Genomic DNA, 26,731 nt, shown 5'->3' on the forward strand with positions numbered 1-26,731 from the left:
ATCCAACTTTGCATTTAACAATATGTACAGGGGAATTGGCAGATTAAAATAATAATGACTTCATTAAATAAAATCCCCATTCACAACATCTGCATTTTATGTTTGTTTGATGATCTTACACATTAAAGTGGGGAAACTGCAAAAAAAAACTAAGAATTTGTGACAGGGCAAATACTTTTTCCACGGCACTGTACTAAGTAAAAGTGTAAAATGAGTTATGTAAAAGGGCAAAGCATTCAATAATATATAACACAAAAAGTGTAAGTAAAAATGTACACATTTCTAATAATAAAAATCATAAAATGTATTTTATGGATATTTTAAACAATTTAAATGACAAAATGAATGAAAACTTGGAGCTTATTACTTAAAACATTTACAAATTGAAATAACGAAAGCAGTTATTTTAAAAATATAAAAGTAATAGTCTACATTCGGTAGAAACATAAAAGTCCTTCCGCATTTTGTGTCCCGTCCGACATCTTCAGACAGTAGTGAGTACTTTTACTTCAAACAATTTGCTACGGCCTATTTGAATTACTCATCTTGATTCTGAAATTTTGCTGCGCTTTTCACTTATCATGCAAATGTATTTTATTAATTCACATTTGCATGTTGACATTGAAACTCAGCATTGGATTGCATTTAAAGAGGAAAAAAAAAAAAAAGTGAGACAAGTGGGCCTCACATTAATTCAACTGCTTTGTGCTAATGATCTGCATGAATAAATATATTTTTGAAAAAGTGTACTCATTATGATCTCATCAAATTTGAATCACAAGTACATTTTTGTTTTGTTTTTGCCTTTATTTAACCAAGTCCGTCCCATTGAGACCCAATGATCCCCCCCCCCCCCCCAAGGGAAGCCTGGCCAAGACTGCTGTGTTATAACCTGTGCTAATTGTTAGCCCGTCTATGCTTAATGCTAACACATACTGCAACGTAAAAACGTTTGCATGTTTTTACGTTAGAGTATGTGTTGGCATTAAACTAGCAGGGGCATTGTTAAGGCAACATTGTGTGGTTGTTTTAAATACGCAACATGTAATTCTCTTTGTTTGATGTTTAGTTTGACAGTAACCTTCAACTAAGGCAAGAAGTATTCGTTATCTGCCAAAACGCTGCTTTTTGTGACACGAGTTAACTGCCACCATACAGCGCTCGTATCGAAATTTTTTTGCTCTCAAGTCAAAGCAAAAAAAAAACTCGTATGTCAAGACCAGTGGCACTCAAAGGGTTGGCACACCCCCGGGCACCACAAAACTGGAAAATTCGTGACAAGACTGGATGAGTAGCGAAAACTGCTGCACCACCTGCTCCTTTAAGACTGCATGTGGTCCACATCATCTACGCCCCCCCCCCCCCCCCCCCCAACCCCTGCCCCCTCCTCTGGAGGTGCCCGCTTTGAAAGTTGGACCGGGGAATTAGCGCTTCCACTGGAGAAGAAGGCGGAGGAAGAGAATGGGGGTGGTCTCGTAGAGATTGGACTGCAGCATGTGTGGGTGGGCTCCAGTGATCACAACAAAGAGACACACCACACGGACAGACGTCGACATGCGAAGGAGAGGAAGGTGAACGCGCGGCAGGCTGGGGGGCGGAATGCCTGCTGGCGGACTTGCGGCGGTCCACACCTCCACCAAGTCCGCCTCCAAGCCCGGACCATGACGCCCACATCCCGCACGCTGCTCTTCCTCTTCGTCACACTACTCGTGCTTCTCCTCATCATTGGTGATATCTCACAAGTGGAACAAGAACGAGAACAAGAAGCCTCGTGAGTATAGCCGGCACTCAGTGTGTGTTTTTGTGTGTGTGTTCAATTGTGTCTAACATTCAGGGTTGAGCACTGATGATCATATGAAATGAATGGAAACGCAATTAATCCCCCCACCACCACCCAAAAAAACCAAATTCCTATTTTGGGTGTTTTTTTCTTTCTTTCATACACTCAAATAGAGGTGCAACAATTAATCAATTAGTCAACATCTATTTTAATCATCAATTCATGGTTTTAGAGACCTTGTTTACATGTAAAGTTGTCCAAATTCTCAGAATTCTAGCTTCTCAACTAAATATTCTCAGATTTCTGTAGTTCTCCATGAAAGCAGGCTGATTATCTTTGATTATCAAAACATAAATCAAACAACACTCACATGGCTATATGTTTTTATCCTATATGTTTTATTAAATTTTGTGAGGCAGTTCAATTCAACTAGTGAAAGGCATTATAGAGATGCACTACACGCACTCAGAATTAAATATTTCAGAATGTTTTAAATGTATAATTTGGTTTATAGCTTACAGCAAACAAAAACCCAAAATTCATCATCTATAGAAATGTTAATATTACGTAACAAGGAAAGTGTTTTTGAATGTAAAAATCAAACATTTCCCGTAGGTGTGAATGTGAGTGCGAATGGTTGTTTATGTGTGCCCTGCGATTGGCTGGCAACCAGTTCAGGGTGTACCCCGCCTCCTGCCCGATGATAGCTGGGATGGGCTCCAGCGCACCCGCGACCCTAGTGAGGAGAAGCGTGGCCAAGGAGCACACACAAGAAGGAGCAGTACGATGCCCATTGAATTATCATGATCTGAAAAGTGTTTAATTATTTACATTCAATTTAATTGTGGTGTTATTGTATCTTTTTTTTAAAGTACAGTGCTGTAAAGTGCTCTTTTTTTATTATTAAAACACAAAAAGTGTGTTAGTGTTTTTTTGGGCCCACTGGAACGGATTATCCATCCATCCATCCATTTTCTGAGCCGCTTCTCCTCACTAGGGTCGCGGGCGTGCTGGAGCCTATCCCAGCCTTCATCGGGCAGGAGGCGGGGTACACCCTGAACTGGTTGCCAGCCAATCGCAGGGCACATACAAAAAAACAACCATTCGCACTCACAGTCATGCCTACGGGCAATTTAGAGTCTCCAATTCATGCATGTTTTTGGGATGTGGGAGGAAACCGGAGTGCCCGGAGAAAACCCACGCAGGCACGGGGAGAACATGCAAACTCCACACAGGCGGGGCCGGGGATTGAACCCGGGTCCTCAGAACTGTGAGGCTGACGGTCTAACCAGTCGGCCACCGTGCCGCGGAACGGATTATTGGCATTTGCATTCATTTCAATGAGGAAAGATAATTTGGGATACAAGTATTTTGTCATGGGAACTTTGAACTTGTAAAATCAAGGGACCCCTGTGCAAATATTGTTATTTAGAGCCCAAAATCCAGAGTTTGTTATTTTCGAAGTCTTTTTTTTTTTTTTTTTTTCAAACTGTGAATTATGTAAAGTTGCATATTTGTGGTTTGTTTGTACATCTGCCGCAGCTGATGTAGGAGCGGCATACGCCGGCCGGGTCCCCAAGGGTTCGGCTGTTTGTCTTGCAGCTACATTTGCATTTTTCAACACACAGCGAGAAAGGAAAAGAGGGCAACGGACTGGAAAAAGAAAAGGCTGCTCTTTCATTCTTTTCTTTCCCCTGGAATTGAATTTTGAAGCAGTGCAGCGGAAATCACCCCAGTCTCACTCACACATACACACACACCGAGTGAAGCGCCCTACTTACATCTTGCACATGCAACAATTCTTAATTTAGCAGTGGCCGTGATTAGGATGCTCACATTTCTGTTTCTGTTTATTTTATTTTTTTTGGGTGGAGCAGAATGAGCTTGTATTGGCTTGTGATTTCTCATGGGAAAACAAGAGGATGAAGAAGAAGAAGCACTTTGACCGCCGCCTGAATGAAGTTGCATACAATTACAACAATGGAGGTCGTAAAAAGGGGGGAAGATGGCTTCGCCTCTGCGTGACTCCGCCAGAGCTGGATCAAGCTCGTGCCAGACAGGCACAGCAAAATATCAGAAACAGACCTCAGTATGATGAGGCGCAGCAAGCTGCAAACACATTAAAACCGCAATCTGAAATGCCCGACAATGTCACAAGATGGCGCCAAAGCCCTGGCTAATAGGAAAGTAGTAATTGGTGCCAAGAAAGTATGTTGTTTGCGGAAGTTACAGAGAGCTACGTGTGTATGTAGAGTTTTTTTTTTGGGGGGGGGGGGGGGGGGGGGGGGCCTGGAACGGATTCAAAAAGGAAAATACGGTCTTGACAACTGCTATTGTTACAGGTTGCGAAGGCAACATACGCGCACATTTTTAATACAATTTTTTTGTAAATTGAATGCCCTACACCAGTGATTCTCAAAGTGTGGTACTCGTACTACAAGTGGTACACAGGCTCCCTCTAGTGATACATAAAAGATTTACTGAATTCATTCTTAATGTATTTTCCGTAACCCTGAATTCAATGTTGAAACTGTGCAGAATGTTACAGTGGCATGAATGTTTTTTAGAATTTGTTAAGTTATATTTAACTTTTAAGTACAATATATTTGCATTTAGTCTTTTGGAAATGTTTGTTTTTAAACATTTATTTTTTTAACTTATGTGCGATAAATTTTAATTTAATCATTACATTTTTTATTTTCCAATATTTAAGTACAGTGTTAATGTTCAAACTGCAAAATATTAAAATAATAATGAACATACTTTTAAAAGAAAAACTGTTGCCTCGTTGCTAAACGTAGAGGCCTACTACGCTACTGTGTTTTATTGTTGGTCATTCTGGTGGTACTTCAAATGTATTTTTGGAAGTGGTACTTGGTGTGAAATGTTTGAGAACCACTGATCTAGATCATAATCTAGATCATGAATAGCGCAAATCTGCAATTGACAACCACACATAAAAGTTTGTAATTGCCTGTAGATGCTGTCAAAGCACTTTTTTTTTCTTAGATAAAGCAAGCACAAAGATGCCCCCAGATAGCGCCCAAAAATAATTTTACACGTAGGCGAGTTCTAGGCAAATAACTCAGGATAGGTTATAAAATGAGTTTGAAATTTTGAGTTTGAAATTGGATCATAGTTTGTGATATTGTTACCCTTGTAGCAATTACCTACGTCATTTTTGGAAAACAAGAAAAAAAAATCAATCAACAAGTCATTGCCTCGATTCAAGTTTAGCAGATTACTGTGACCTGGATGAGTGAGACTCTTATGCACACATAAAGTACAGTAAAAAAATAAAAATAACTAGCACCTTGGTAATTTGGATTGATATTGTGCCAGTAAGTTAAAAGTGGCTTAGGCAATTATGCTATCAGACTAATGATATATTTACAGTTTAAGATATTAATATAGGTAATTATAAAAATTTGAGGGTGACAATTACTCTAATTTTTTCACTATTTGCAGCAGAATAGCCGGTGTTTCCTGTATTATCTTAATATTTGCAGCTCTTGTATTGGATCTGATTACATTATTTTGTATGTGTTCCTAATGTAGTGGCCCATAAACGCACATCCAAAAGCACATAGGAACATTCAAGCGCCATCACCAGTGTGCCTCCAGTCGATATAACGCGGCTCCATTCGTGTTCCATGGCTGCTCATTACTGCGGCCGATGGGCCCATGGTGGATTGGTCTAAAAATACATGCTTAATGTGTGCCTTTCACCTTCATTTGTTCTCACAGTGAAGACCTACAAGTGTGGCTTAGTAACACCCATTCATCCATCCATTTTTTTTTTTTTAATTTTTTTAAGCATTCTCACTCAAGTCACAACTCTTGTTTCTGTATTTGTAGAAATACCGACCAGGCAAAGATGAAGCGGCTCTTCCCCAGACCACGAAGGTCTGTAATGCAATCATCCGTCAGCGCGTACACACCTGCTTATATAATACATGATGCGATTTATACACACCGGGCTCATGGGAATCCGGTTGCCACTGGGATGTAATTGTCAGTTGGCAGCCTCGAATAGCCCAGAGAGTGCTTCTCACCGAGTATCTGCTTACTGTTTATTTGGAGGAGGCAGCTGCTATTCCTGCCAAGCCGCTGTATTCACTCTCCATTTAAAAAAAAAAAAAAAAAAAAAAAGGTTTATAATTGCCTATATTATTAGTTTGAAGTAAGCCCTGAATATACGCCAAACTAAGATCCCAAAAACACTTTTAAATATCAAACTCATCTCACAACTTTACCTTTAAAAATAAATGAGAGCGAACCAGACTAAACACATTTGAGCCTCATTTTTACGCCGCTGCTATTTCTTTTCATAACATGGATGTAGGTAATTAAACTGAAATTATGTGTGAGAATAAAATGAACCAAATCCTGCGGTACCGATAGCTGGACCTGCCAACACTCTCATTTCAAATGTATCACTTCAAATCAGCCTCCAGTGTTTTTACCATTAATAACCCCACAGGCTTACTGTTATATTGTGCTTAATTCACAAAAATAAAACGGAACAAATGCGGTCTTGTGTTCACATGTAGAAAGACGGCAGCACGCGTGGAAAGCACTTCGTTGGCAACACGGGCTGAAATGAATCACCTTCCCCCAGGCTTCACTAACAGCGCCAAGCTCCTATCATCCAGCTGGACTTTCAACAAGACCCTGTCCAAGCTCATCAGGTACCCTTATTACATGTTGTTGTTGTTTTTTTCAATCAGAAAAATAGCACGCTATAGTATTGTACTGAAACATTAAAACATACAGTAATGACATGCCTAAATAGAATGTAAATAAGCAGTTTCAGCTCATATTTTTCATGCTTCAATTCAATGAACGTTGTGCTGCTCCTTTTGGTGTGTGGGCCTTAGCCACCAGGGGGCAGCAGGATCCATAACTACTTATAGATTTGATGGTGCGACACAGAAGAAGACCGTCTTAACCCAACTGCAAAAATATTAGTTAATTTTTGCAGAGCACAACGAATATGATTATATTGTTATACTGTCCACTAGCTTAATGCTAACACACAACTCAAAAAGCCAACCATGGGCTAACAAAACTTGCATTGATGGTTGTTAACCTTTAAGCAGCAGCTATTTTAACACAAACGGTACAGCGAAAAACAACTAATATTACTGCAATTTACTGAGACGCTTAGTTGTGACCGTCTTCTTCGTGTATCGTGTATTTCTATAGGAGCGGCTCAATGTCAATCGGCCTTGAACCAAGAAATCATGATGCACAAACTGTTTAATTTTTACATTCTACTACAATGTGTTAGTACTGTACATTTTTATAAAGTCCAATACAGTGGAGTGCTATTTTTGTTATTAAAAAACATGTTACAACATTTCGTCTTGGTTATTTTGGGGGGCTGGAACACACAGATGCATTTCAAAAACGACTACTTGTGTCTCACAAAACTAAATTGAGTCACTCGTAAGATGAGGTACCACTGTTTTGTTTTTTTTTTGTTCCCTAGGAAGAACATCCTAAGATTCCTCGACCCGGAGCGAGACATCTCCATCCTGAAGGGCTCGCTGAGACCCGGAGATGTCGTCCACTACGTCTTCGACCGCCACAGCACCACAAACATCTCAGAAAACCTCTACCGTCTTTTGCCGAGCGTGTCACCCATGAAGAACCAGCACCATCGACTGTGCGCCATCGTGGGGAACTCGGGCATCCTGCTCAACAGCGGCTGCGGCCCGCAGATCGACTCCCATGACTTTGTCATTAGGTATTTCTTTGACTCGGGCTGCATTAACACCACGAGCTTCAAGTGACATTTCAATTTAAAAAATCGCTAGTAATTTAGTTCACATTCAGTTTTGTAAGGGAATAAAATGCAAAAATAACGGCGTATCTTTTGCGTAAACAAGAAATTTGATGATATTTCAAATGAAACGACAGCTTTGATCAGGGATGTCAAATTCAATTTTGTTGTGGGCCACATTGTAGTTACGGTTTCCCTCAGAGGGCCGTGTTAAATTTATAATTCCCTCATCATATTATTACATATATACAATAAGTTGAAGGAATTGTATAGTTTTGAAATTAGAAGTCAAGGATTATAGTTTTACTATTGTTCAAGTTACTCAAAAAAGGAGTTTGGTTTATTTGTTACATTTGACAATCAGAAATTTTAGTACACGTTTTAGCAAGAATCATGAAAGTCGATGCACCTAATTTGCTTTTGCGGACCACGTGAAATGATGTGGCGGACCGGATCTGGCCCCAGGCCATGAGTTTGACACCTGTGGCTTCGATCTTTTTTTTTGAGGAAAGTGTCACACCAATATTTGTCTTCTTTTTAAGAAAGTAAAGTGCAACAATAACACTCAGAAACGTAAATGACAGTACTTCTACACATTGTATACAGTGTATATAAAGTCTACACACCCCTCTTCAAAGTCCAAGTTTTTGCAATATCAAAAAATGAGACCAAGATCTTTTTTCCCACCATTAATGTGACCTATAACCTGTGTAACTCATTTGAGAAAAATCTTCTTGAGAGAGGAAGTCAAAAAAATAAACTGAAATCGTGTGGTTGCACAAGTGTGCACACCCTCTTATAACTGGGGATATGGCTGAATGGCTTCAGAATTAACCAGTCACATTAAAAGCCATTTTAAACAACACATACCTACCTCTCTGATTAACCCAAAATGAAGTTCAGATGTTCTAGTAGGCTATTCCTGACATTTTCTTTTGCTTTCTAGCAGAAGCCTGGACATTTTGTGCTAACGCTGACTGACATTTGGAATTATGGCCAGAAAGTTCATCCTTGGTGGAGGGAATTATGAACAGTTGAAATAGCGGTCTGTGTTCGCACAAAACCTTCCGAATGCCAATAGAAGGCAGGAAAAGCCTACTAGAAGAGCTGAAGTTTACTTGCTGACTCCCATTTAACATGAGTTTATGTGAAACTTTTGCGTGACTTTAGAGGCATATTTCTTTCCAAACAAATTTGTTTGGACTCCGAATTGAAGAACCTTTGGGCTGGTTGACATTGGAGGTTCTGCTCCATTCGTGTCACACGCGGACGTTTCCACTTGGACTCACTTGCGAGGCAACATGCAAGTTAAAATTGGGCTGTAATTGAGATGAAATAATTAATTCAGGTTTGGAGTGGCTGCTTCCCGTTTTAAAGAGTCTTTTTGTTTTTCCATCATGAATTCAAGTTTGAAATCCACCATAATCAGTCAGAGAGCAATTAAAAGCACACTTATATGCAAGACTGACATTTTGTGCATGCATTTTAGATGAAGCTGAGCACTCGCAGGGGTCCTGTTCTCATTTACTCGACGTTTGTGTGTGTGTGTGTGTGTGTGCGTGCGTGTGTGTGTGCGTGCATGTGTGTGTGTGTGTGTGTGTACGTGAAACCATCAGCCGCCTCTGATTAGTGTTTGGCTTTAATCACAGGAATGGCAGATTGCGCTATTCATCACTATTTTTTCCTGTCAATGGAGGACTATAAATCTGTCCGTGATGCTAATGTGATGGCAGATGCAAACAAAAAGCGTCCAGGTTGGTATTCTGTGACCGTCGCGACTCAAACTAACACCGTATGAAACATCTGGTGTAAAGACAGCAAGCAGGATGTCAGCACTCCCATCCAACTGATTGATTGCTAGCTGAAAAAGGGCCACAACCTTTTTATTACATTTTTTTTTTTCATTATTCCTACACTGTATGCTGTCTTTTCTCTTGTCTCCTCCTGCATGCTGATGAGAAAAGGTCATGACTCTCACCAACACGTTCAGCATGATAACGACGGCAACGGCTGTAACAAAAGGGATGCGGCTTTTCTTTAATGAGCCAAAGAATTGACTCGGCTCGTCGCGTGCGTGTCAGACAACGGAACGGATCAATGTCAGCCGACTGTGTTCGGGGTCCTTGTACAGTTTTTACAGCAGCGGGAGATGGGAGACCATTGACAGCCGACAGTGTGCCGTCCTTGTGAAACCTCCGCTCAGAAGAAAAATAATCCATATCATCCAAAATGTGTCTATTTTGCTCGGAATGCACTGAATTTAAGACCTACAAATGTACTAAAGTTGAATATAAAGTTGGGTAGTGCGGATATTTCGGTACCAAGCGCATGTCTCTATCTATTCCTTGGGATACAGCAAAAAGGTACTTTTTCGGTAGAGCTAAAAATGAGTTTATAAGCCGTAACTTTGAATATATCCATTTTTTTTTTTTATTCAATAAATGTATTAAAGTTGAATATAAATAAGGCTGTTGTGGACATTTTGGTAGCAAAAGCATGTCTGAAGCTGTTATAGTTATTGAGATACAGCTTGTAGATACACACCTCTGAAGGTCCACATGTGATGACAAAAAATGGGTTTATCAGTCATGATTTGGAAAATACTGATTTTCCACCTCACAAATATATTGAAACTAGATATAAACTTGAATATTGTGGGGGCTTTGTTTTGTATCTGTTACAGTTCTGGAGATATGACACGCCAAATGAACTTTGAATCTGAGAATTTGACATACTCAGTGTGAAATAAGATGGTATTCATTGAAACAACCCTAACTCGACACGCTTGTGGTCTTGATTTTGTATAGACTGAACTGTTTTATAAGTGTTTCATACAGTGGGTACGCAAAGTATTCAGACCCCCTTATATTTTTCACTCTTTGTTATGTTGCAGCCATTTGCTAAAATCATTTGTTTATTTTTTTCCTCATTAATGTAAACACAGCACCCCATATTGACAGAAAAAAACTGAATTGTTGACATTTTTGCAGAGTTATTAAAAAGCAAAACTGAAATAATATATATATTATAATAAAAATAATAATATAAGTATTCAGACCTTTTGCTGTGACACTCATATATTTAACTCTGGTGCTGTCCATTTCTTCTGATCAACCTTAAGATGGTTCTACACCTTCATTGGAGCCCAGCTGTGTTTGATTATACTGATTGGACTTGATTAGGAAAGCCACACACCTGTCTATGTAAGACCTTACAGCTCACAGTGCATGTCAGAGCAAAGGAGAATCATGAGGTCAAAGGAACTGCCTGAAGAGCTCAGAGACAGAATTGTGGCAAGGCACAGATCTGGCCATGGTTACAAAAAAAATTCTGCTGCACTTAAGGTTCCTAGGAGCACAGTGGCCTTGGTGAGAGAAGTAAAGAAGAACTCAAAGATCACTGTGGCTGAGCTCCAGAGATGCAGTCGGGAGATGGGAGAACATTCTAGAAAGTCAACCATCATCATGGCAGAGTGGCCCGACGGAAGCCTCTCCTCAGTGCAAGACACATGAAAGCCCGCATGGAGTTTGCAAAAAAAAAATGTAAAAAAAAAAACACACCTGAAGGACTCCAAGATAGTGGGAAATAAGATTCTCTGGTCTGATGAGAACAAGATCGAACTTTTTGGTCTGAATTCTAAGCGGTATGTGTGGAGAAAACCGGGCACTGTTCATCACCTGTTCAATACAGTCCCAACAATGAAGCATGGTGGTGGCAGCATCATGCTGTGGGGGTGTTTTTCAGCTGCAGGGACAGGATGACTGGTTGCAATCGAAGGAAAGATGAACAGGGATTTCCTGGACGGAAACCTTCTCCAGAGTGCTCAGAACCTCAGACTGGGCCGAAGGTTCACCTTCCAACAAGACAACGACCCTAAGCACACAGCTAAAATAATGGAGTGGCTTCAGAACAACTCCGTGACTGTTCTTGAATGGCCCAGCCAGAGCCCTGACCTAAACCCAATTGAGCATCTCTGGAGAGACCTGAAAATGGCTGTCCACCAACGTTCACCATCAAACCTGACAGAACTGGAGAGGATCTGCAAGGAGGAATGGCAGAGGATCCCCAAATCCAGGTGTGAATATGGGGTGGTGTGTGTACATTAATGAGGGAAAAAATGAACTTAAATGATTTTAGCAAATGGCTGCAATATAACAAAGAGTGAAAATTTTAAGGGCGTCTGAATACTTTCCGTACCCAATGTATGTCTCACCGATATGTAGAATTACTCAAAATAAACCACAGAACAAGTGGAAATCATCCGCAAAGTCAAGAAAGTGAAGTGTTGTAGGGCAAAACACAGTGATCGAGGTGGCTCCCAAGCCAATCACAGGTCTCAATGTGCTTTGAGTAGGAACTGACAACACTTTAAGATTCAGATCCATACGTACAAATACTCAGCTCTCCTTGTTTGAAGGTGCAACCTGGCCCCAGTGGAGGAATACTCTCAAGACGTGGGGCATCGTACCAACTTGGTGACCATGAACCCTTCCGTGGTGCAGCGAGCGTTCCAGGACCTCGCGGACGACGAGTGGCGGCTGCGCTTCGTGCGACGGCTTCAGAGCCTCAGCGGCAGCGTGCTGTGGATCCCGGCCTTCATGGCCAAAGGGGGAGAGGAGCGCGTGGAGTGGGCCCTGCGTCTAATCCTGCAGCACACCGCGGACGTACGCACCGCATTCCCCTCGCTGCGCCTGCTGCACGCCGTCAGAGGGTAAGGTGCCGCTCGGCATGTGAAGCAGCAGCGTAATGAAGAAGCTGAGAAACTCCAATCTCCTGCCCGAGTACTTGTTTTGAATTTTAAACGCTCGGGGAAAACAATACGACAAGGCTTCTCTGATTCTTTGTGGTCACAAGCGAAATGTGAGATCAGATTGGAAAAATATAAAACAGTAATCCCGAGCTATGCGAGTCCCTGACAATAGATTGAGCAGAATTAAACGGAAGTGCTTGGTGGTATTTCTAAATAACATTCGAAAAACAACAGAAGACATTCATTCATTATACAGAGAACCACCAAGGATCAAAAAGAATCAACACCATGCTTGTAGCATGTACATAATCATGAACCCATGCTACATAAACAACTTTATTCAGTGGTTAAATACCCTGTAAAATGAATTCAGTTTCTAACTACATTATACGCGTTTGAAGATAATTGCTGAGATGGGGCAAAAACTGAGAACTGTGTAGTACTGAATTGTGGAGATAAAGCGTTAAACTGATTTCACCATTTCAGTTTCTCTAATTTATTGGGTGTGGCTAAAATGGGGCCCAGTGACCTCCCCCACTTTGTAAGAACTTGAGCGCCTTCATTCACATCAATGGTTATCTGGCGCAATTGTGACATGAAGTTAGCGAGCTAGCTATGGCTACAACCCAGAAATGCATCTTCCCTTCTGATAGTCCACTGGTGTGGCCGCTTTAGAGTGCCTTGTTGTCAGTCAGCTGTGAGTGTGCGCATGCTCTGGAGAAAAAAAGAAACAAGTTCAACATAGACCAGGACTTTGAGCTGGCGTTGTAGTCGTGGTGTCAAAAAGCCCGACGATGACCTGGTGGAGGCTTTAAACTGATATATTTTAAACATGTAGGGATGTCTAGGCATAAGAAACATGCTACACGAAGTAGCATCCATTTTTCAGTGGGGCGTGGTTTCACCCATTCAGTGGACACGCCCACAGCATTTGAGAACAGAGACAAAGGCTTGATTTAACAACAATGTGTCAAATTTAGAAGACATTTATTGTCACTTTACACGGACTGTTTAATTATTCAACACATACAAACAACCTTCACGTGAAGCTCATCAATAGTCTTAGCTGGCATACTGGCCTAAATAACAGCTAGCACAAACGGACGCGACGTCACACATGGACAAACAAATACAGGATGCGCGCTAGCACTTTACACAGTGTTAAGTCATTATTAGGGAATACAGGCAAAATGTAACAGCAAAGTAGACGACACGCTGTTAGTTACTGCATCCCGAGAGATGCAGAAACAGTTTAGCTTTAGCTTTAACTTAGCTTTAAACCTAACAACAACACGAAGATGCTATCACACCGCGGCAACTTTTATGGCTGAACACAAAAACAGTGAATAGATGTTTTTAGCAAACAACAGAAGATAGGTCCCAAAAACAAATCAACGGATGAATACACTGACGGACGGACAGACAAATGAATATGCACTGGGCGACTGTATAGATCAAAACAGCAGCATTATTATCTTTGCCAGCTTTACCACCAGTCTTCTCTTTTCATGCTTTCTAAAATGCCAAAGCTATTCCTTGAATTGGGTCTTCAGAGTCGAATATCTGTGACCTTTGTTGACTGAGCCGCAATCCGAATTTCATTAACTCGATCGATTTCCTGTGGTTTAAATGATTCTGCTTGACGTTGAGACTTGCTTAATACTGCAAATAATGACCACGCTTTTCTCAGTCTACTCTTTTTGTGTTGTTGTCTCGATTATTATTTGTGTTGATTTACTTTCAAGCTGGCCACAGATTTCTTTTAACAATTTCAATCCATCATCATCGCCTTCTGGCTGTTATGAAGACCTGATACGTTTTTTTTCATGGTTCTGTCATTGCCTCTTTCTCATGATGAGCACACTGCTGGGGAGCCTTCATTTTTTCGCCTCGTTAAAGAAAAAAAACATCTCTGGTCAGATACTAAATGATGCTATTTGACATAGCCCCGCTAACAAGCGCACCACGACTTTTGCCATTAACCGTCTGTGTGCTCAGCACTTTCACTCCCCTGAAATGTTCTTGTCGACGGAAGCCAAAAATATATAAATATTTTTTCTATAAGGCTGTGAAATAAGTGCTTTCCTGACCTTGCCATTTTTCAGCAAGCATCAGCTCTTATGTGCCTAGTGCACTTAAGTGCATAGAGTGCAACAAAATGCCAATATTTTTCGCTAAACAATCAGCTATGCAACTTTGAGTGTGCATATACCAGCAAAGTAGTGAACCTTTTATTGTATGCAAAATCCACATCTGAAATTCCAACATCATTTTTGTGAGTATCCCTTGAATCCGAGTTAAATTACATACACATTAAACAAGCGGCTCCTCTGCACCACTAAAAAGTCAGATGACAACATGTGAGAGTAATAGAACATTTTATAGCACAACTCATTTCAGTGTGTTCCTGTACCATCCATAATCAATCGCAACACTTGGGACTAGATTATTCAAGAGCGACTCCAGTTCGTCTGATCAAGAACAATAGCGACGTGTGAAACCGAATGGATGAATCTCCCCCTTTGAAAATCACATACATGAAACAGCCATGGGAAAAAATATATATAAAATGGAAAACTTATTTTAAGAGATGTATCATTGTGGTATGTGTGCAAATATTTGGTCACTTATCATTAGACCTCAGAGTTTCCTTTTTCTGCTTCATTTTCATGATGACTGAGTGATTCTGAGGAAGATACTTTAGAAGGCGCTGTATGGTCATATTGACCCATGTGTTCTGGCCACGCACTGAGTTCAATTAAAATCCCCTCATATGTTTTCAGCAAAAATACGTGGCAGGGCAAAAACAAGAGCCTCCTTGGAGGAGGTAATTAGACCTTCCTGCCCGCTTGTCAGAATTCCAAATTACCTGCTAGTGTGGTATTGGATTTTCAACCTGCGTGTGTGTCTTTCATGGCACACGAACTGCTATGAATAACACACAACCTCTGAGTAAACAACATAAAGGATGTGCCAAATGCCCGGCTGCCCGCAGGTTCTGTAATGAACTGTGAACTGCGTGTGTGTGCTAATGTTTCTGTGTGTGTATGGTTTACTTTCAAAGAAATTTTGCTGATTAAAAAAAAAAATACACTACCTCTCATGATTTATACAAATTTGAGAAATGATATACAGTACAGCTCTGGGGGGGGGGGGGGGAATTAAGAGGGAAAAAAAACAACACTGGACCTTTTTTGATATTATGACCATTTTATGATGTATGCATATTTTACATTGGAAAATGTGCTCACATCACGCCACTAAACAAAAATGGCACAAAAAGTGGATACATGGGAAATTATGTACCTTCTGCCATCTGGTGGATGAGTATGTAATTGCTCTGCTTGTCACTACATGTAGCTGGCATAAATAGTTGAGCATCATATCATTTGTGGTGGATAAATAATTTTCTGAGCAATTAAAGTGAAATTAAAAAAATCACCCCACGATCTCTCACGGCACACTGGTTGGGAATCAAAGCTCTAAATGACAATATTTGTACAGTGGCGCCTTGAGATACGAATGACTCGACTTACGAGTTTTTCGAGATACGAACCGTCGCTCAACTGATTATTATTATTTTTTGCTTTGACTTGCAAGCACAAACTTGAGATAAAAGCGCTGTATGATGGCAGTGTCTCATAGAATCAGTAAATACTCTTCCAAAAAAAGAAGCTTTAAGCTGTTTATTCTTTAGCTTAGCCTTTAGTCTGCTACTTGAGGCTAATGCTAACAGGCAATGATTAGCATTTATGTGGTTGTGTTGTAAGCCTCAAATCAAATGGTGCAGCAACCCATGTAGACAGACAATATAGCAGGTACTCACAGTCATATACTATATTCTTTATCCTCTGTATTTGTAAGTAGTTTATAAAATAAAACAAACAAATTATAATTTTACTCAAACACACCTGCCTATACTTGCCTATAAATACTAAAATAACAAACTTGATAACTTTGTTGTTGCCTCGTCATTTATTCCAGAACTGTATAGTGAACTATGATGCCATCTGGTAGAATTTTGGTGTTGTAATTCCTTGATTGTGGATTTTTTATTTTTTGTGTGTTTGGGATGTCCTGTTTTGTTGCCGGTTCTTCAATGCACTTCAGGAGCAGTCAAAAGTGAAAGTATGTTTCTGCTTCTTGCTTGATGCAGCTACTCATAGTCCCTGTAGCCTCCTTTGCCGTTACAATTTCCCTGAATTCCCTAACATTTCTTATTGTGTGTAAATGCCAAAAGGTGAGTTGACTGACTTATACTATTAGTGTAAAGTGCTGGTGCGCATGAGTGCCACGTCAGTCTATGCTAGGGTTATATTTAGGCTAAATATGCTAGCTAACTCTATTGAAGAGTCTCATGTGAAGGTGGTTTGTTTGTGTTGAATTGTTCAAATGTTCTCTAATAAACACAGTTGTTTATGTAACATGGGTTCATAATTGTGTACATGCTAGATGCATGGTGTTGATGCTTTTACGATCCTCAAGGTTTTAAGTGCTTTGCTTCCATTTTGTGGCATCTACACGCAATTACAAAACCCCTATTAGAGGTCAGGCGCATCAATTAATTGAAAATGACACCAAGCAGTTCAAATGAATACATCACTATCGATTGTTGCGTGGATATGTGCGTACCTGGGATACAGATTTTGAGATGCTCTGAGTTGGCTAATTAGAAACACTACAGACTTTAAAGTTTTTTATTTTTTGTTCTTAACACACTTTCTTGTATAGCTAGTAGCTACAGTTATTAAATTGCCGTCTTTGTTTATAGATACTGGCTGACCAACAAGGTCCACATCAAGCGTCCGACCACAGGGCTCCTCATGTACACCATGGCGACCCGCTTCTGCGAGGAGATCCATCTCTACGGCTTTTGGCCTTTCCCCCACGACGCGGAGGGCCAAAGCGGTCAAGTACCACTACTACGACACTCTCAAATACGAGTACACCTCCAGCTCCAGCCCGCACACCATGCCTCTGGAGTTTCGGACTCTCAACGCTTTGCACCGACAGGGGGCGCTGCGGCTTCACACCGGGAGCTGCGATGCTGAGGCAGGACCGCAGAAGGAGAGCCAAAAGAACTAGAAGAGTGGAATATCACCATGGAAACAGTTCTTGGTATGAGCATGTGGACTACTTTAATATCAACTTTCTTTTGAACAAATTTTCTGTAAGTGCAGCGTGACCCTTTTTCTATCCCGAGCTCTTTTTGATGTTAAATTTACAAAGCAGTTGTTGACTAAAATTGTGGTATAAGTCATGAATGAGAATATATGAAATCCATCCATCCATCCATTTTCTGAGCCGCTTCTCCTCACTAGGCTCGCGGGCGTGCTGGAGCCTATCCCAGCTGTCATCGGGCAGGAGGCGGGGTACACCCTGAACTGGTTGCCAGCCAATCGCAGGGCACATAGAAACAAACAACCAACCATTCGCACTCACATTCACACCTACGGGCAATTTAGAGTCTCCTCTCCAATTAATGCATGTTTTTGGGATGTGGGAGGAAACCGGAGTGCCCGGAGAAAACCCACGCAGGCACGGGGAGAACATGCAAACTCCACAAAGGCGGGACCGGGGATTGAACCCGGGTCCTCAGAACTGTGAGGCTGACGCTCTAACCAGTCGGCCACTGTGCCGCCAATATATGAAATCATATCCCTTAATTAACTTAACAGTTCTCAAACATTTTACACGACGTAAAAAAAAAAAAAAAAAAATTTAAAAATCTTCAAATAACATGACCAACATTAAAATGCAGCAGCATAGTAGGCCTTCATCAAAAACAAAACAGATGTTTCATTCCTAAAAAGTCAATCTTATGTTTTAAGACAATGTAACATTTTGCAGTTTGGACATCAATACTGTGCTTGAATATAGGAAAATAAATGATTCCATTAAAATGTATTACACATAAGTTAAATAAAAATTGCGCATAAATAAATGTTTAAAAACAAACAGTACTTAGAGATTCAATGCAAGTGTATTGAATTTAACGTTAAATACAACTGAACCATACTAAGACAAAGATTATTTTTTTGTGTCCCACTAGAGGGAGCCCGCGTACCACTTGTCAAAATCACTGTCAGTCTTAACTCATTGAATGGAAGTACAGGAAGTCCTCGGTTTATGACGCAGTTGGAGTCCTACAGCGGCGACACAACCCGAATGTTGGAACGCGCAAAAGCAAGTCAAAACAACAGTTACTATTTGTGTGAAAAACACTTCCAGGCCATAACTACAAACCAATCCAATGAAAACCAGTATGGCGGTAACTGAGTGTGCCTTCTTGTGTCTCGTGACCAGTTATTGCATGCCGTCCGTAACCTCAATTAATCGGTTTTACCTTGGACAATTATAAACCGAGGACCCCATCCGTCCCAGTGTATATTTAGATTGGATTAGAAAATAATTTGCTCCTGCAGTTTACAGTTTGCACCACAAGATAGAAGCACTAAAACCACAATCAAAATCTTTACCTTTTTTTTTTTTTTCTTTAAAAGACGGTCTTTTCAAAACAGTTCCCTACTTTCACAGCTTTGTGCCTGACCAAAATGTCGAAGGGATCACGTTGCATTACCTCGGGAGCCGAATGAAGAAAAGGGAGAATGTAGTATTATATCGCGCCTCCCTGAGAAACAAAGTAGGAGTGTAGCAGCTGTCCACACAGCCCTGTTTGTGTAGACTTAACCAATAGTCAACTCACTTAAAAGATTGTCAAGAACACCAGCTCTTAGAATCTAATTATCAAAATGAATGTACAAGGTATATATTCTTAGAATTTAGTCCCTTTATGTGCTTTAAATGAATAACGCAACTTAATTAACAGTGAGATGATAAAGGAATCACTTTAGTGTGCTTATGTGGGGGGGTTGGGGTGAATTAATGTTGTTGTTGTTGTGCCTGAAACCAATGTACAGTATTTAAGCAGGTAATGATGGGCTATAACATAACGAGTAGTATTAGGACCACACTGAAAAGAAAATAACGGTACTATGAAAGGCGAAAAATATTCATGAAGGCAAAATTTGGCAAGAAAAACAAATATACATTTTCTCAAAATATCGTCGTAATATTATACAAACTCATACTTTTACGATAGTCCTAATAGCAGAAAAGTATAATGCAAGCATAAAGTGGTACTAAAAAAAAGTTGAAAAGTGAGTACTGAACGTTTTTAATGACATTTTAATCAGTATTAATATCAATACCCTTTTTCATTCTTTTATTTCATCAAAAAGTATGGAAGTTTTAAAGTAAGCCGTAAGGAGTAAAAAATGTCAGAATATTAAAAGGAATTTCCTCAATTTACAATAAAGTTGTCATAGCACAAAAAAGTTGTAATTTAGAGCAGTAAAGCTGATATATTGGAGGGGAGGGGGGGGGGGGTCTGAATTCGACAACAATAAAGTTGGAATATTAGAGGGAAAAAATGCTGCATTACATGACAAAGTGGAAATATTACAAAAACAAGTCATTTTATGAGGGTAATGTTAGGAAAAAGCAGCATTTGGGGGATTAATGTAGTATGATATAAAGTAATCTGATGAGAACAGTAAGTGTTATAATTTTACAGTTGTCACAACTTGTTATAATCTTATCAGTGGTCACAATACTACTTCATAACCACAGAATGTTTAGAAATTAGTTAAGGGGTTTCTAGACAGGATATTCTTGTAAAAGTGTTACACGTTTGAATTGCCTACCTGAAACTAACACACTTAGGAAAGGAAGAACAAAAAAACAAAAAAATCTGAATGTCCAAATAAAATATTTAAACGTATGTAACTGAGTTGTAGAGAATAAAGAGTGTACAGTATCTATTATTTTAGGGTTAAAGAAGGCACTTTTTTGCCACTAGCATCTAGCTTTATTCATTTATTTTTTTTGCAAGGCAATTTATGTCAGGGATAGGGAACCTTTATCCTAGCAAAGGCCGTGAAGGTTCTCCATCCCCTCATTAAGCGGACACAGTTGTACTGTATTCAATATACATAGTGCTTTGCAGCAAAGCCATGCACTTCCAAACATGTTAAGTGTACAAAAAAGTAATTGTTATTGTGACAGGATGTGCCTCATGGTGCTAAAAATTAACTTAAGAATAGAGAAGGCAGATGTCAGCAGTCTGGGGGCAATGAATAACACGGAACCCGTGGAAAACAGACAGATTCTAGATTCTGGGAAGTTCATTTAATGGCGCAGTTTGCGAGCCTTGCCGTCCTGCTGCTTTTTTTTTTTCTTCCCCATTCACATTTATGTATTGTCAGAATTCCAGTAAACAATATTAACCTTTGCATGCTTTTCCTGACACATGTTCAACAACAACTGATGTATTTCTATTTTCTGAATCGGAATTTAACTCAAGGACATTTCAAGTGTTCAGTTATGACAACATGAATGTATTTTTGTCATGGAAAAAAAGAATGTCTTAAAGCAAGAGACAGTTAAAAGGGTGTTTTTATTTCACAGACCTGGAAACAGGAGGCCATTGTGGCGACACTGCAAAATCCTATTTTGGAAACCAAGCAGGGATGCCTTAAAACTCCATTAAAAGGGTTAACGAAATTTGCTACACTCTTCAAAAAGATCACATCATAACAAATTGTTTTACAAGAAGTATTAAAGGTAGCAGATGATTCTGTTCAGATGAAATCCCAGAATAGATTCATTGGATGACCAGGTTTTTTTGTTTTTCTTTCCCCTCTCCCGGTTTTAGAGACAACGTGGCATCATTGAGCAAATCCACTTCACATTTACTGTACATTCAGATATAGATTTGACTATGACACAATACTGGAATGAATAGTGGTTGTGTATGAAAACCCATCAACAGTAAACACAATATAAAACATTTATAAACTTTGTCAGACATTCAACCCTGCACTCCTATTTGTATGTTCAAAAACAGACAATAAATGTCCACTAAAGCATTTTGAATTTGATAAAACTATAGCTTCTCAAGAAAAGAAATAGCTTAATAGGACAAAAACTGTTTGGCGTCAATGTGAATAAAATATAAGGTCAGTTATTAAAATTATATTTTCAGAGCCGACATGTGAATGTCTGTACTTCAAAAGAGTAAGAAAGCAGCTGCGTTTCACATTGTTTCGTTTTTTGTTTTTTTTTAATCAATTATCATTATAATCAATCAGAAACATTTTGGGGAACACGTTCACTAAACTGAAGCAAATATCAAATTAGAAGGGAATTATGTTTTTAAACTTTAATTTTTGCTTTCACTCACTTCTTATACAGATTAAGAAAACATTGTTAGCTGAATAGTATAGTTGCCGAAGTCATATTTGAACGTTTTCTTAAATATATATATATATATATAAATAAATAAACAACAAACAAGAAATGTCCATTTGCCTCGATTCAACCTTTTCGGATCACCGTGACCTGGATGAATGACAATCCACACAGACATAAAGAAGAAATCATTTCTATTCTATGTACCTACGTATTTTTTATTGATATTGTTAAAAATAACTTGGGCAATTATGCTATTAGGCAAACAATACTACAGTGTTTACAGCTTGTTTTCTAAAGTGAAAAGTTCCTTAAACCTGTCTTATATAGATGAGGAAAAACCCATTATGAAAGTTTCATGTATTTGAATGAATTTGCTTGAACACAATATGGTTTATACCTCTCAATTCATACACTTAACACACCGACCACTCTTTGCAATGATTTAATCACATTTTTAGTGTTTGAACTCAAAATACTAAAGACACGGGGCCTTGATATGGTCATAACTTCCTGAAAATATATAACCGCTAAATTGGCTGAATAACAGATTTGACATACATAAACAGCTATACAGTACAAAATATAGCAATTTTATTATTCAGATATGTAAGCTACAGCAGTAAATTAGAAAGATCACATGTACAGTATAATAAAAAAAAATATATAGGCTTAGCCAATCTTTAACACATTCAGTGCCACTGACTGCTTTAGAAGTCAAATATCCATGTTAACTGGGAGGGCTGGCACTGAATGAGTTAATAACAGTGAGCCTTATGTGCACAAAAAGACTGGTTAGTAGACATATTTGGCATGGAAGTCAAGTAAAAAATGCGTGTACAAATTGTTGATAGTGTTTCGCGTATAGCTTTCAGCGGCTCTCGATCAAAGATATGGCAAAGCTTGTATCAGTGTGTGTATGATAAAAGCAGATCAACAACAACATGTTCTTTCCCTGTGAAGTGCAGCGAAACGATTCAACAAGTCACCGGTAAGAGTCGTCGGAGACAAAACACGAGACGTCACATGAGTCGATCCAGAGGGAAACAACGTTGTCAAATATTACTCCGTGGTGAATTTACCTGCGAGAAAGCAGAGAAGTGTGTCACTTGAGGTTTTACTCGCCGTCTGACAGCCAACCGGGTTAGACAGGAACGGCAGGTAAACAGGACGCCGTATCTTCCCTTGCGGAAGCGCCCACGCGTGGGACAATTGAAAGGACGGAAGGGTGAAGCCTTGTGTCAACATCACATCTGAACTGCTTCTCTACAACCGTAGTTTGTTTGTGCCGATCCAAGTTACATATTTTCGGTGCGTGTGACAACATCCACTGAAGGGCGTTTTCTACTTTGCCGAACCAAGGTTGAGATCTTCTCTTATTAAAATGCCTCTGATAACCCCGTAGGGATGAATAATGTTGAACAAATTACAAATTAGGTCAACGGGAGCTAGACTAAAAGGCTTTTTTTTTTTAACCAGCATATTCTTTTACAAGTTGTATAAGCGATGTTACTCGCTGTGATAGTGTGGTGTTTAAGGCACGCCGAGCGATTGTCAAGGAACAATTGAATTGCAAAGGCCGCTGTAGCCATTATTTAGTAATAGTAGAAACGGCCGAGAAATAAAAGAGAGGGTGGGGATACTTGAGAGGTTGTTGGCAATGGTAGTTCCATTCATTGACAGCACTTGGGCATTTATGTGACAGAGACTCTCCACACTTTGCTTTTTAGCCACAGATACATATGAAATTATGAATATAGTGAAGTATTATTGTAAAACAATATATTTCCTGTGCTGTATTGAGTGTTTTGGTACAGCAGCCGGCTGGTTCTGGCTTGGCACCCGAAACAATATTTTTGCAGTGAAAGCTTATGCGATACAACATGGCATTTTTGATTGGGTGTTACATTCGTGACCTCGCGATGCTGTTCACGTGCGATTCAAAGTTCGAACCGCAGCAAAACGAGTTGCCGACAGTCAGCCACTCGTGAAAACTAGTTGCAGAAGCCCGCAACAGTTCAGTGGCGTTCGGTCGCGTCGCTCGGTGTGTCAGCATTAGACGTTCTATTTATGCAAGATATTATCCTGACTATATTCGGCCATACGGCTGATGTAGTGTAAACCAAGAGCTCCCGTTTAAAGAGCAAACCTGTAATTGACGTCAAATAGAGTGGAGTCGTCCTCGTCGTCATTGTCGTCGTTGAGGGGGGCCATCTCGACTCGCTCAGCGGGCGTCGTGATGATGTCGTACTTCCGGGTTTTTCTGATTCTCCTCCCAGATCTGCAATAATTAGCAATATAATAAATGACATTTTTAATGATCTTACAGCTCAAAACTGTAAATTTATGACTTAGAGTGGTGGAAAGATATTGTTTTATCACGAGTTGAATTTGTATGTTTGCTCATATAGAATCAAACTCAGAGGTCCTAGATCCTCATCTCTGAAACTTTGGCGATAGGAACTTTAGAACATAAAAGTCCTTACTTTTGTTTCCTCAAGTCACTGTACATGACAGATCAAAGGTAAACAATAATTTTCACTTCTGTCGTTGTATTGTATCATTAAAAATACAATGTTAATAATCAGGTTTAGCTAGCAGTCCGTATTTGCAGGAAGATGGTTCAACAGACCCTGGCCTTTCTTCTGACATCCCCTAATGTCACATGGAGTAAACACAATCACATGCTGGTAGTTGAGTCAAGTGAGCCTTCGCACAAACAACCTATAAAATGGGGAGTGTCAAACAAACAGCCCGAGGCCCAAAACTGGCAGACACGGGAGGGGGGGGGGGGGTCGGTCAATCCCGTGCACAGCATGAATTTGAAAGTGACAAAATACTGTAGCAGCCCAGCAGTTCGAGTTCTCGAATTTGTGAGATTGTGACGGTTTACAGGTTAAATCCCGATTTGAGATTAGATGACAAAATCAAGGGAGTGGGTGTGAGGCAAGTGTGAGGGGAGAGAGCAGAAGACTTATAATGCTTCGTATTAAAACGATGGGGAAAAACACACATTTTCCTGTCATTTATATTAATTATGCTACATCTCATAAAAAAGTGATTGAAGTTTTCTGTCTTAAAGAATGTTTTTATTGTTTCACTGTTAATTCATATGCTTAAAAACACGTGCAAATGTTTAATTTATCATGACCGTTTCAACTGCACTCCCCTTTTGCTTCTCATCCAATGGACTGTTCCATTTTCCTCACGAGGATTCTCACTTGTAACATGTTGGTGCAGTTGTGAAAATGAAGGAGGAGGAGGAAGTGAGAGGAAAACCCGTTTTCATCAAAACTACCAAATGCTACAACCTTTTTCACAGTGACACCGAATGTCAACAGCAAGGGCCAAACAGTACAGATGAAGTGGAGCGACAAACGAGTGACGCTTTGGTCAACTATAAAATGTTGATTATTGCGCTTATCAATTATAGTAAAAACGTTGAGAAGGTTCTCATGTTCGACAGTAATCCCCAAGAATGATTTGAAAGTCTTTATCTCGCGCAGGAAGTAGATTTTGCTCAAAGATCACACTTTTGTTGTTGATGATAAACATTAATATTGAAAGTCTTTGCAGGCCAAGGATGTGAAGGGCTTGATGACTGTCTTTGCCATCCTTACCTGACCACTTTGGCGAGCAGGCAGGTGATAAGAGCGCCCGTCAACACGCAGGTGAAAATCACGATGACTTTGAGCGTGGGCAGATACGTCATGAGGGTCGAAGTTGGGGATCCGATGGCCGCCTGGGTGCTGTTGTCATTGCGGAGGTTGACGGCTGATGAGGTCGTGTTCGACGGCGAGGAGGGAGAGGAAGACAGAGTTCGGGGCTCACCTTGGACTCTCCAAAACGCCGCCGCGGTGATCGCTAGAGCGAAATAAAATGTCGCCATGGAGCCTCAACGGAATACAGGTGATAGTTCTCCCCCCAAAAAATGGAAATGGCACATACGCAGCGACAGCTGTCACATTATACACGAGAGGTTGGAATTACTTTTTTTGTTTTTTTTTGCTATTTCACACAATAAAGAAACCGAGGCACAATAATGTACATCTCGACAAGGACAAACGAACAATGAATTTCAATATCTTAAGTTGAATTGCATTCCGAAAAGCGGTTTCCTATGAGGCGAGTTGGAGGCAATACCTTCGTGCTCGCATTAGGAATGGGAAGGTTGGGATTATTATCCGCCTCCTCCGGAAACGCTCAACAGACCGGCCCTCTTGTTCCTGCTCTGTAAAGTGCGTAGCCCGGTGACGCCTTCACGGGAGCCTCGGAATTACTAACCTCCCCGACTGACCTCACCGGTTTCACGTCAGCACTCAGCATCTGAACGAAATGGCACCTTATTGAAATGCTGCCATTTGAATAACTCAGCCAAGGTACATATTTTACATTCATAAAAAAAAAATATATATATATATATATATATATATATATATATATATATATATATATATATATATATATATATATATATAATCACTTCACACCACCAAATGAAAACGGCATAAAAAAAATAGATACACCGGTTACTTGTACCTTCTGCCATCGAGTGGAAGAGTATTTCATTGTTCTGCCGATCACTATACGTAGCTGGCATAGATAGATGAACAAATATACAGTAAATCCCCGCTATGTGTGTGTTTAAATGTGTTTGTATCTTTTTAAATGTGTTGAAAGACCTTCAAAAAAATTGAAGTGCCATAAATTTTGTAAAAAATATGTCTAGGGTGTATTTAAATATAGGATATATCTATTTTGCAAATTGTCACTCATCACGGAGGGGTCTGGTTACTGTACTTTATTTGTAGTCAATAAATAATTTTGGGAGAAATTAAGTGAAATTGGATATTATAAAAGGCCAAACCTTACAGTGCTTGTGAAATCTTGAGACGAGTCATGTCACCAAGATTTTGTGTGGCCCCTTTAAAGGAAATGCTGCCATTTCTCAAATATTAATAAAACGAAGTCTTACATTTCTTCTTAAATTATAAAAAAATACTCTCTTTTTGTTCAAATGTGCTTCTGTGACCAAAAATCTCATGAAGCAATGATCAGGATAATATGATCGGACAACACACCATTATGCACATACGCAAAATCTACTGTGATCCAATGGAAGAGCTGTCATACATATGTTGCCTTTACAAAGATAATTAAG

The 26,731-nt window shown here is 39.8% G+C and overlaps 2 protein-coding genes and 1 long non-coding RNA gene across 3 annotated transcripts; 2 read left to right on the top strand and 1 right to left on the bottom strand.

Moving 5' to 3' along the window:
* The first annotated feature begins 31 nt into the window (after nt 1-31).
* Nucleotides 32-21,268, top strand: st8sia2 (ST8 alpha-N-acetyl-neuraminide alpha-2,8-sialyltransferase 2). The gene is given in 7 exon segments (XM_061773293.1): nt 32-1,771; nt 5,639-5,686; nt 6,334-6,471; nt 7,275-7,532; nt 11,986-12,279; nt 17,090-17,219; nt 17,221-21,268. Coding segments are annotated over 7 exon segments (1,491 nt in total). The 5' UTR covers nt 32-1,331; the 3' UTR covers nt 17,404-21,268.
* On the bottom strand, nt 20,758-25,796 carry fam174b (family with sequence similarity 174 member B). Its single transcript, XM_061773297.1, has 3 exons — nt 25,191-25,796; nt 23,720-23,851; nt 20,758-22,652 (listed from the first exon to the last, which is right to left on the bottom strand). The coding sequence occupies exons 1-3, from the start codon at nt 25,457-25,459 to the stop codon at nt 22,649-22,651; spliced, it is 405 nt and encodes a 134-aa protein (XP_061629281.1). The 5' UTR covers nt 25,460-25,796; the 3' UTR covers nt 20,758-22,648.
* On the top strand, nt 22,600-25,404 carry LOC133477929 (uncharacterized). The gene is made up of 2 exons (XR_009788521.1): nt 22,600-22,731; nt 25,147-25,404. It is a non-coding gene; the product is annotated as an uncharacterized LOC133477929 (long non-coding RNA).
* Nucleotides 25,797-26,731: the final 935 nt, after the last annotated feature.

The sequence above is a fragment of the Phyllopteryx taeniolatus genome, chromosome 5 (assembly GCF_024500385.1).
Source record: "Phyllopteryx taeniolatus isolate TA_2022b chromosome 5, UOR_Ptae_1.2, whole genome shotgun sequence".
NCBI lineage: Eukaryota > Metazoa > Chordata > Actinopteri > Syngnathiformes > Syngnathidae > Phyllopteryx > Phyllopteryx taeniolatus.